Genomic DNA, 11,805 nt, shown 5'->3' on the forward strand with positions numbered 1-11,805 from the left:
CAGCCCCGCTAGTGTTTCCAGATCTTTCCAAAACGGAGGCTAGAAAATGTGCATGAGGGGCTGCTCTAAAAATCAAGAGCTAGCAAAAGCATGAGCCATGTAGTAGCTGGTCTCTCAGAGACAGAATAACAGATCACGGCTGCTGTTCCAACTCACTTCCAGAAGCCACTTTGATACCTCACCGCCTTTGCTGCCAAAGGAAGCTCAGAGAGGGGAACCACCTGCCCAGGACTATCTGAATTATGTACCAGGGACACTCAGCTGGAGTTATTTCCCACCTCAGTCCCTTTAGAAACTCCTAAGATCACAGTTGCATCTTGAGACACCTCCCCATGCCCAGCCATGCTGCAGCACACAAGCTGACACGGCACACCAGGGCCAGAGCACTGCAGGATCTGCCCTGGGTGTTTTGTTGCCCCAATCCATATTGCCTGGATACAGCACCAGATCTATTTTGTGTTGGTTCCCATCCCTCTGCTGCCCAGCATCTGGAGGCCGAATTTAAGGCTCCAGGGAGCTCACATATTTGGGGTCAATTTTACCTGCTCTAAAATCACAGATAAAACTCTCCAAATTAAATATGCCCCAGAGCCATGTATACTGCAGTGAGAAATTCCACTCCCTTGAGCTTTCAGTCACTCAGCTGGGGGGATGCATGTCCCCAGGAGAAACGGCACCACAGAGCCAAGCTACACAAAAGCTGGGGCTCTGGATGGTTTCGAGCACAGGACCGACTTCCAGCCATGTGCCACCATCCCCATCCTGAAGAGCAGCAGCAACAGGCAGAGGTGCTTACAGCTGGATGGGGCAGGAGGCTGGATGGTCTCCTGGTCCAACACAACACCACGCCAAATCCACCAAGGCCTGGGCAGTTTCAGACATTCACACTCCAGCCGAGGCAAGCTGATACAGATGTGTAGGAGGGTGCTAACATGCCACTGGTCTTCATCTGTTTTACAGCAGATGCTTGTGCCTCTGTTTAATACTTAGCACAGCAACTTGTATCACTTAAAACAGGCCCATGGTATTTATTAGCACAGGCAGAGAGAGGCAGCTTGCTGCAGCCAGCACCTGTGTTGTTCCAGATAAGTACATGAGGCAGTCTGACTCCATGGTGTGAAGTTCAAGCATCTGTCTAGCTACATTCATGCTATGGGAACAGAGGTTTGGTTGAACCATAGTGGGTTCTTGGCACAGGCTCATGTCAGGAGTCCCAGTGCCACTGCTCAGCTAATTTATTAATTTAGTGAGTTTCCTCACTAAAAAAGGTCTTCAAGAATTTAATCCTGTCCTCTATCAATCAGAACTGAATTTACTGAATCCATATTTAGCATGGACACATTAGGATTTAACTAGTTTTCCACACAATATGTTGGAAAGGGTAGCTAAGATCCCTGCTTGCATCTGAGACTTTAAATGAAAAGCTTTTTCTTAAACAAAAACTTTGTACCTGTACACGAGGAGCTGCACAGCTTTGGTACCTACAGAACATGCACTGCAGGCATATTTATCTTACATGTAACAAACACTGGGGGAGCAGATTTCTTTGACTATAAAGCAGGGGGGTTCAAAAAGAGAAACAATCTGCCTCTGCTTTCTCAGCAGAGCAGAAAGCAAGTGCCAAACTCACTAACCCCTTGCTCGGATAAGCTGTTATTATTCATGGGAGCAAATCTGTTTATACCAACATACTCATTTGAGTACAGGTTGTGGAGCTGGGCTCTAAATCCCTGTGTAACAAAGCCTTCCTAACGATCTCAAGTTTGTTCCCAGAGCTCTAAATAAGCACCATTATGAAATGGCTTTGTGCTGGGTAAACACCACGGAAAGGAGTGGCCAAGCTGGGGGCTGAGCTATGGGGATAAGCTGAAAAACTCAGGCAAGTGTCTGTGTACAGAGCTTTTTTCCAAAGCAAGCTCTGCAAGCAAGAACGAGGCTGGATTTCCCCAGTGTCCACACTTTCAGCATCCCGATCTTTCCTTTCCAAATATAATCCACTATTCAGACTCTGACGCAGCAGACTGGCCCCTGCGTATCACGCTGACACACAAGCCTGGGCCCCAAGTCACTGTGGTAGCTTAGCCTAGCTTGTTCCAGTTTTTTGTTCTGTTTAAAATGGGATGTTGGCCTTCACCTGCCAGGCAGAACACTTGGTTTGTGCTTGGAGAGTTGGTGCTTTTACAGACAGACTTGATACTGGAGTTCAGGGAATCAAACAGAAGGTCTGAGCGTGCCATTTTGCACAGACCTCTTTCTTTTCTTTTCTTAAAGAATTAATAAAAAGAGAGAGAGAGTGTCTAAAAGCTGGTATTAATAGACTGATGTCCTTCAGGGAATCTGATGAAATGTGCTTGTCAGGAAACACTTAGACTGACGGGATGTCCCCAGCAGGCAGGCAGGCAAGCCAGCCTCTGGCTTTTTAATTGTGCATGGCATGATCTGAGTCCATAGGCACGACAGCAAGTTGTGCTTTCACTGAAGAATCTTCCAAAATGAGCAAGAGGAATCTCCAGAGAGCAGAAAAAGGCACGTAAAAGTAAACTGATCAGTTTAGATAACATGCCACATTCTTGGTCAAGTAGGCATGGTTTGATACAGCTGGAACTCACAATCATACAGACTCTGGGAATCCAGCACAAATCTCTCATATCCTTTTACAGGAACACTGCCGACTGGCGAAAAACATGCACAGGAAATCAGATGAGGGTGGGGAGAGGGAGATCATGTAACAGGTCTTCTGTCTGGGCTTTCCCACGTTGGCCAGGCTGGCTAGTAGTGGTGCTGGTACACAGCTGCTGGGGTAGTGCCGTTCTCTATGTGTTTCAGATGACAGGAGTGGCAAAGCAAATGTTCATCTAGTGGGTAGCAGCGATGTCCGTCTTCGTCGTTCAGTTCCATCCCACAGTCCTGCAAAGACAGAGCGTGCAGATTATTAGAGCATGTGTTCATCTTCCTGCATGAAGTGGGGTCTGGCTTCCAGGAGGGTGACTTTGTGACAAGGACTGAAGACACACAGCCAACAGCTCCTTCCTGTGAAGTCCAACATTTGCCACGAAAAGGAAAGCATCTGACATAGGCATTTTGAGGGGCAGCCTTGTACAAATTTGTTTTACACAGTTTTATTGAATAAGCTTTATCTCGTGGTAAGGTGCAAGCCTGTGTATTTTAAACACGCTCGTGTCTCCTTACACTCTCAGGTAGGATTCACCTCTTCACATTACATTAATTGCAGTTGTACTGATGTGAAACCAGCCTGCTGTGTCAGGGCCTCTTTCCACTGCATACGAGCACAGTGAGAGAATACATCTATTTATTTTAATTCAGAGAGCAAAAGGGTGAAGGCTCACTGTGAAGCCCTACTCAGAGACGAAATGGTGTTTAAGAGCTGGCACCTCTTGGGATTTTTTTGTAGCCAAAATCCTTTCTCTAGCCCAAATGATACATTCATTTTCCATGAGAGTGAAGGTAACTTACACCAGACAGGATCAGGCATCACCTTAGCATTTTTGAACAATCTGACTTGGAAATCAGATACACTTATGTGATCTCAAGGAGCTCACGACTTCTGAAAGGCGGCATAGAACCTTACTGGCACCATGTTTCCTTCATTAAAAAATAAAATGCCAAGTTGAAAAATGATAATTAAATCTTTGCCCATGATTTTGTGGACAGCAAATGAAATTGCAGCTGAGACACATTGCTCTAAACTTTGTCCTCAAACTAGAAATTTCTCAGCCACTGGCAGAAAGGGTCACACAATGCAAGGCTTGAATTGCTCATCTACTGCCACTGGAAGGGAGGAGACTTATTGCCATCTTAAAAATAACAGTAGTTATCACTATTAAGTGCTCACTCCCCGAGAAAGCTGCTGACCTACCTCGCAGTGATAACATTCCACGTGGTAATCCTTGTCCATGGACACAACCCGAATGGTCTCATCAGAACCCTGTAAGCATTCAAGCAAAAGAGAAAATACAAAAGATTACAGCAGGATCAGACAAATGCACTCTGTAGATTGCTTCCTGCAACAATGTGAACGTTGAACAAATGCGTTTGAGCTGCTGGTTGGACACCACAAATAAATCCTGCCACCTGCAGTTATTTTTACAGTAAAGCTTCATCATTGACTGCAGATATCCTCTAAAATGTCACATCAGAAATCACAGAATGGTGGGGGTTGGAAGGCTCAGGAGATCATCCAGTCCAGTCCCCCTGCCAAAGTAAGTTGCCTACACCAGGTTGCACAGGAAGGCATCCAGGCAGGTTTTGAACATCTGCAGAGATGGAGACTCCACAACCTCTCTGGGCAGCTTATTCCAGTGCTTTCCTAGTTGCATCCCTGCAGTCCCTGACCACATTCCTGTATTCCTCCCAAGTAGCTAGACCCTTTTTCCACATTTCATAGACTTGCCTCTTCCCTTTGAGATTTTCCATGAGCTTCTTGCTCATCCATGCGGGTTTCCTGCCACTCTTGCCTGATTTCTTTCTCTGAGGGATGCACCGGTCTTGGGCTTGAGGAAGTGGTACTTGAATGTTAACCAACTCTCTTGGGCTCCCTTACCTTCCAACACTCTAGTCCATGGGATACCCCCAAGTAGGTCCTTGAAGAGGTCCAAGTTGGCTCTCCTAAAGTCCAGGGTTGCAACCCTACTTATTGGCTTATAACTCCCACATGAGATTCTGAACCCCACCATCTCATGGTCGCTGCAACCCAGGCTGCTCCCAACCTTCACATCCCCAACCAGCCCTTCCTTGTTAGTAAGAACGAGGTCCAGAGCACACCTCTCCTTGTCGGCTCTTCCACCACCTGCCTCAGGAAGTTATCCTCTGTGCACTGCAGGAACCTCTTGGACTGCGTGCGCCTGTCCGTGTTGCTTATCCAACAAATACCAGGGTGATTGAAGTCCCCCATGAGGACCAGGGCCTGCGATCTTGAGGCTACTCTGTTCAACAGTCACATCTATCCCAAATCAGGCATTAATGATTTGGTAATTTCAATACAACACTTTTCTCAGCACTTTAAATTGGTTTTGCCCAAGATTCATTTCCTCCAAGTATTAAAACGAGTTCATCCCAGAAGGTCACACAGAGGTCATTCACGAGCACCACCAGCATTTACTGACATAAGGGAAAGAAAAAAAGGCATCCTGAACATAAAACTAAGAGCAGTATAATCCTGCAGGAGCTGAAAAAAACAGCCTGGCTCAGCAGAAATAAGCTTCATTATTGAGCAAAAGAAGGGTCACATCTCAGTGTATGAGCATAGGTCAAAAAGGTTGCACGCTAGAGGAAGTGATCGTTTCTCCCCATCCCCAAGGACATTTGTCCTGACATAGGATAAAGTGTGAGAGACAGCAAGGCCTGAGACATGACGCTCTCTCCTCAGAGGGGATACAAAATAAAAGGCTCTCACCTCGGAGGGTAGAATGGGAAGCCCACATGCTGCACACTTCGGAGCTAAAACTCTGGAAGAGCAACGAGAAAGTGAAGGCAAGTTATAGATCAACATAAAAAAGATATTGCTGTATGTTCTCAGCAATAACGAAAAGCTGCAGCTGTAAATAACTTATCCACAGGAAAGCTTTGCATTCTGATATCATAAATTAATTTTAGGATTGATTGTAAGTAATGCTTGGCACACATTGCTCAGTCAGGCAAAAATAGATCTTACATTTTACATTTAGTGGCAGAAAAAAAACCCAACAAACCCACTTGAGAATTCTTGGCTGCTACTGAGAGACTTGGAAGAAAATGGGGAGAAACTGAGCAGGACCGTCCCCAGAAAAACACATTAAGAAAAGTGGCAGCCTTGCACTGGGGCAGGAAACCTCAGAAAAAACACCATGGGACCATAAGGTTCCTTGAGGCCTTATAACACAACGTAACACAATAAATAAGTAATTAAATGAAATGGCAAGGAAATGCGCATCATTTCAGAACAACAGTGGCACACGGAGGCAACTCTTAATCTTGGCACAACACAGAGCAGTTCCTGGGGCTGCCTGTGCAACACTTAACACTCTGCCTGCTCAGAAAATGGAGCAAGGAACAAAGCGAGCCAAATGGACACTCCAAATGTATGCAGCTCTAATATCATAACTACCAGCTAAAAGCCATTTAGCCATTTTACTTTGCTAAATGACAAGTGGTTTTTTAAGTGGATTTGCCAGTTGTTTAATTTACAGCTGGATAAAAGTTTCACTTTGATTTCTAAGAGCATTCTTTAGAAGTCAAACTCAGCCCTGCAACTACTCAAAAAGCAATTCACATTGATTTCGACAGGCATTCACAGTGAATAAATCTGCTTCAGAGTAGACTGATTTCTTATATCACTGAACACTTCACGAGCACTATTTCTCAATACCTCTGCCTGGGAGAAGGGTAGCTGAAGCCCAGGCAGGGGTTAAGTGACTTCCTCAGAGTTACAAAGAAAGTCAATGGCAGGGCAAGAGGAGAGACATCAGAATTTTTAGGGTCTAGCCCCATCCTCAAACTTCTGCCTTCTAATCCTGTCCCTATTTTACTAATCCATGCTTCCTAACTCGCTGAAAAGCTAAATTAGAGGCTTGCTGATTGGAGCATCTCTGCTGTTTATTTTTGTCCTGGTTTCAGTTGGGATAGAGCTAATTTTCTTCTCACTAGCTAGAATAGCGCTGTGTTTTGGATTCAGTATGGGATTTGGTATGAGAATAATATACACTGGTGTTTTTAGTTGTTGCTAAGAAATCAAGGACTTTTCAACTTCCCATGCCTTGTTAGTGTGCAGGTGCAGAAGCTGAGGGGGAAGAGCACAGCCAGAACAACAGACCCAGACTGGCCAGTGGGATATTCCGTATCACACAACATCATGCTCAGTATATAGATGAGGGTTGGCTGAGAAGCTCCCTCTCTCTCTCTCTCTCTTCTGCAATTGGGGTTTTGGGATTTTCTCTCCTCTGGGATTGCTATCTGGGAATGAGCTGGGCATTGGTCAGCAGGTGGTGAGCAACTGCACTATGCATCACTCGTTTGTATATCTATTATCACTATTATTATTAATAATAATATTTTAATGTTTATTTCATTTCAATTATTAAATTAGTTTTATCTTTACCCACGAGATTTCCCACTTTCACCCTTCTGATTCTCTCCCCCATCCCACCGGGGCGGGGTGAGCGAGTGGCTGTGTGGTGCTTAGTTGCCAGCTGGGGTTAAACCACAAAAATTTTGTCCTTACTTGTGGTAATCTCTAACACAGTAGATCTTGTTTTCAGAGTCTACAGTGAATGGCACACCATCCAGACACTCGTTGCAGACCACGCATCGGAAACAGCCTGGATGATATGATTTCCCTAGAGCCTGCAGGATCTGCAACAGACCATGAGACAGGAAAAAAGCATATTAACAGCCAATAAAGGCGAAAATAATAAACACACAGCTTTACATCAGACAATGCTGCATATTCATCAGCAGGGCTGTTTCTTTTTTTTTGGGCAGCACCTCATCTGAAAAATGAGTTAACAAGGATGGAAAGGGCAGCTGGAATCAATATATATATCACCTAGTTCCAGAGAAATGAATTATTAGCATAGGTAAGAAAACAATTTAGAGCCTCAGTCAAGGTATTTAGCATTACAAAGGATAGAAGTGACAGAATTTAAAGGAAAGAAAATAATTTCTGAAGCCCACTGAACTTAGCAGGATCACAAGGCAAGATGTACCAGGCCAACAAAAGGAAACACATCTTTATATTTTCCATGAGAGGCTGAAATAAATACTATTGCTACGTCTGCATAATACCTTAGATATCCAAGAGCTCTGTACTCGCTAGCCTGGCTTTCTAATTAACACAGACCATGGAAACTGTATTGAACTCAACAGCTGCAATTCACCTGCTGGCTTTGGGGCAGCAATTACTACCTGGAATATGACTTCTAAGTATAAAACAGCTTTTCCAATTTTAATGCTTCCCAGTGTAAGCCAGCAAGCAAAGATAATTAGTAATAAGCATCAGAAAACCTTGGGAGGCATGCTGTGAACTAACCACTCAGAAATCCCTAATTTCTTTGCCTCAGCCATAGCTCTCCAGCTACATGACCATGAATTTGTCTCCCTCTGAATCACCCACAACTGAATCCTGCCCAGTGCTGGCTAAAGTCCAGCTGACCCCCTGAGCTGTGACCCACTCCGTGCAAATCTTGACCAGATGGTACCTGTTGTAGGCTAATAAGAAATGCCTGCTTCAGTGGGATGTCCACACATCTACTGAACAGATTTCAAGGACTTGGGCAGACATGAACTGAGGTCTGGATCGCATACTCTGCGTTGAACTTACTCCCCAAGGTATCAGCCCACCACCTTCCAGTACCCACAACAAGCAGCAACAAGACAGCAGTTTCATCATGAAGGTACATGGGAATCAGGGCTTGACTACAGGAAAGACAGGCCCAGCAGAACCACACTGATGTCCCACAGCAAGGGAGCACTGCAGAGCCATGGCACTTCTGAGCAGCAAGCATCACCAGGATTACAAATACACTGTCCAGGGAAGCCCGAAAGGGGATGAAAGAGCTGAAGGCTCTGATTTTCCATTTGCACTGAAAACAGGCAGAGCCACGTCTCTGCATCACATACAGCGGGATGCCAGCTTCACTACCTTGCAAAAATCAACAAAAGGCTTAGTGGATTTTCTTTCTGCTACCAATCTCACACTAGGCAGGCTACCAGATGATAACAGGCAGCACTGGATATGAATATATTTTGCTTTTCATGCATTCTTCTAAAAAGCTGTGGGATTTTTTTCTCCTAAAGCAATTATCACTTACCATGTCCATTATCAAGTGACCACAAATGAAACACCTGTCAGCTGACTGCTGGAAACCAGAATACTGCAAGGACAAAAAAGAATTGGCTTAAAATTTCACAAAGCTAGTCGAGCATAAACAACAGCATATTATGGGATGTTACTTGCTTGGCCTTTTTCTGTACCCCTTACACAAGCCAAACTTCCCAGTGATTTTTTCAGTATATGAAGCTGTGGATGAGTCCCCAGAGGATATTCTACAAAGACATCAGACTTCTACTGTTCAGAAGGAGTACAAGTTCCTGCAACTTTCAAGTCCTAAATTTAAGTTTAATTAAGAATATAAGTAAATACCAAAAATGCACATGCAAATAAGGCATTTACTAATAAGACTTACATTCTTATTTGACCATGTAAATCTACATGCCAGGAACTTACTTGTGTTTATCACAAATTTGTATCACACCATCTGTATATATAGGCTCAGAAAGCCAAAACCTTCCTTTGCTTACACAGTTACAGGTCTACTGGAGCCTCTTCAGTAGTATTGTCCCAGCTCTCTGGTAGTGTAACATTCAAGTCTGGCCCAGAACACCTTTCTTGCTGCATTTCCTAAGATCTAATGCTAAGGAACTGCCCATCAGGTCCACAACATGCACCTCAGGCACAACACATCATCTGTCTAAGGTTTCGGTCCTGCCTGAATGGTGGAAATCCAAACTGGCAAAATGAAATATTTTAGATGCATTTAACCAATCTTTCAATTTTCAGCCTGTGTAGAAGAGACTGATAAGAGCAAAGAAGATTAACTCACTTCTCTCTGACAGAAATCACTAGACTTTCCCAATAAACACGTGAATATGATTTTCCCAAGTCTCAGTAAAGGCTTAATCGATGAGGGCTTGAGGGCACAGGCATATATGGCTTTTTATTTCCACCAGCCAAGGAGAGGACCATGGAATTGCTTCATGCTCAGGTACATTCACACAAAATCCCTTGAGGGCAACGGAAAGATATCCATTAAGATGGCCAAGCAAAACCAGCTCATCAGGAAGCTCATCATTCACTCATTGATTCTTCTGTAGCTGTTCATCTCACTCCTGTCTCCACAGCATGGCCACAGAGACACGCTTTGAAGGAGCCATTGCAAGAGGCTACGGTTACAACTACAGGCTCTGCACTGCAAAACCGTGGTCCTTCCCTTGGCTACTTCCAGCACCACATGTGGGCAGCCACCATGTCTGGGGCTGGCCCTGGATAAAGGGGGAGCAGAAGGGCCAGGCAGGATACCGTGTGAAACGTGGGCAAAGCTGCCAGGCAGAAAGGCTGTGGGTCTGTGGAGAGGCTGAGACGTGCCAGCACAAGGGTCAGCTGTGTGCTTACCAGGAAATCTTCTTCACAGAACACCTTGCCATTGACAAAATAAAAGGCTTTTCCTCTCAGCTTTCGACCTGAGGAAAAAAACACAGAGGAAGGTCAGCAGAGAGCAGGGAGAAAATGTGAGCAAAAACTGGCTGCTAAGAAGTGAATAACAATGAGGACATCTGAGCACGGCCACCACACAGCTGGAGAAGAGCACCCAACCCCAGCAAGGGTCTTCCCAGCCTCCAGCATGACTAATCCCATCTCCTCTGCCACTGGCAGTCACTGGATCCTGACAACAGTCCCACCTCCAGGTGGGAGGAGGCAGCTTTGCAAGCCTGGACCACCTCCTGGCAGATTACAACAAGAAATAACCTGGCAAGAGCAAGTGAGGGTACTCTGACTCATACTGGAAAACACCCCAGGAGAGGAGTGAGGAGAAGAAAGGCCATGCAGAGGGTGATCCGTTCTTGACATCATTCCTCCAAATGTCACCTCTCATGCTGTTCCACTAGAAGGTGCCTTCAACCAGCAGCTGCCAGATAAGCTGCTGCAATACCCGACCACCCAGTCTGCCTCCACCCGAGTGCAACACCGGAGCACTAAGCACATTTCTTTCTGCTCCCTACCAGCTTATCCATTATTTCAGCTGCCAACAAAAATTTGAAAGCATTTAAAAAAACCCATATTTTTTTCAAACCAGAATGTCCTAACAGAGAGAAGATGACAAAGTTTTTTCCAAGAAAGGACTCTACACATAGGGAAGATTTATATTTACTGCAACTTTTGTGTTTATGCCTCACATTCGCTGTCTGTTTTCAGTTCCACATAACTATGGCAACACATGCTCATGCTGCCACAACTTCTTCTAAATGCCCTGCTTTCCCCCCAGAGAAAAGGGCTAGGTTTTGTTTGTTTATAAAAAGCTGCTCCTACCTCTTTGCAGCCCAGTTTCCCTGTTCAGCCAGAGGTTTGAAATGCAGCCTAGCACTGGAGCGGCTCTGCTTGCTATGCTTCATCAAGGAGCCCCAAGTCTGTGCCCAGAGGCAGTGCCCGGAACAGGGGGAGCAGGACTGCCACAGGCTGGTTCTGGGGACCTGCCAGGCATTGCTGGAAGGAAATCGGAACCAAGATACCAGGGCCCAGAAGCTTCCTGCTTGATATACAAGTGTAATTAAAAAATGATCATCAGCTGCTAGGTGTATAAACATAGATGACACGCAGGACTGGTCCGGAGCTCATCTCTCGGTGCTTTATGGCTTGCATCTACCTGGCAGCCTCTCACAATTAACCACGCTGGCTGCAAAGTATTAAGAGAAGGAGGAAGGCAAGTAAAAACCCCTTCAATAAATTAAGAGCTTTACCATGTCCTGCATACACCAGAGGGCACTCTCAGGCTGGGAAACAACTCGGTCTGCTCCTTGGGGCAATGGAGATGCTCCTGTGAAGCTCTAGATCAGGGGTCCTCAAACTTTTTAAACAGGGGGCCGGTTCACTGTCCCTCAGACACTGTCGGGGGCAGGACTATAGTTTGGAAAAAAAATGACTGAATTCCTGTGCACACTGCACATATTTTATTTGTAGTAGTGCACAAAAAACAGGAAAAAGAATGCAATATTTAAAATGAAGAACAATCGTAATCAACAAAAACGAATAATATT

At 45.1% G+C, this 11,805-nt stretch overlaps 1 protein-coding gene across 1 annotated transcript; it reads right to left on the minus strand.

Annotated features, from left to right (window-relative positions):
• Positions 1-2,256: 2,256 nt before the first annotated feature.
• Positions 2,257-10,225, minus strand: LOC104519329 (LIM domain-containing protein 1; the record flags this gene model as incomplete). Its single annotated transcript, XM_010171419.1, has 6 exons — positions 2,257-2,907; positions 3,878-3,946; positions 5,414-5,465; positions 7,217-7,347; positions 8,805-8,867; positions 10,166-10,225. Coding segments are annotated over 6 exons (513 nt in total), but the record flags the coding sequence as incomplete, so codon positions are not given.
• Positions 10,226-11,805: the final 1,580 nt, after the last annotated feature.

The sequence above is a fragment of the Antrostomus carolinensis genome, unplaced genomic scaffold, assembly GCF_000700745.2.
Source record: "Antrostomus carolinensis isolate BGI_N321 unplaced genomic scaffold, ASM70074v2 scaffold36267, whole genome shotgun sequence".
In the NCBI taxonomy this organism is placed as follows: domain Eukaryota; kingdom Metazoa; phylum Chordata; class Aves; order Caprimulgiformes; family Caprimulgidae; genus Antrostomus; species Antrostomus carolinensis.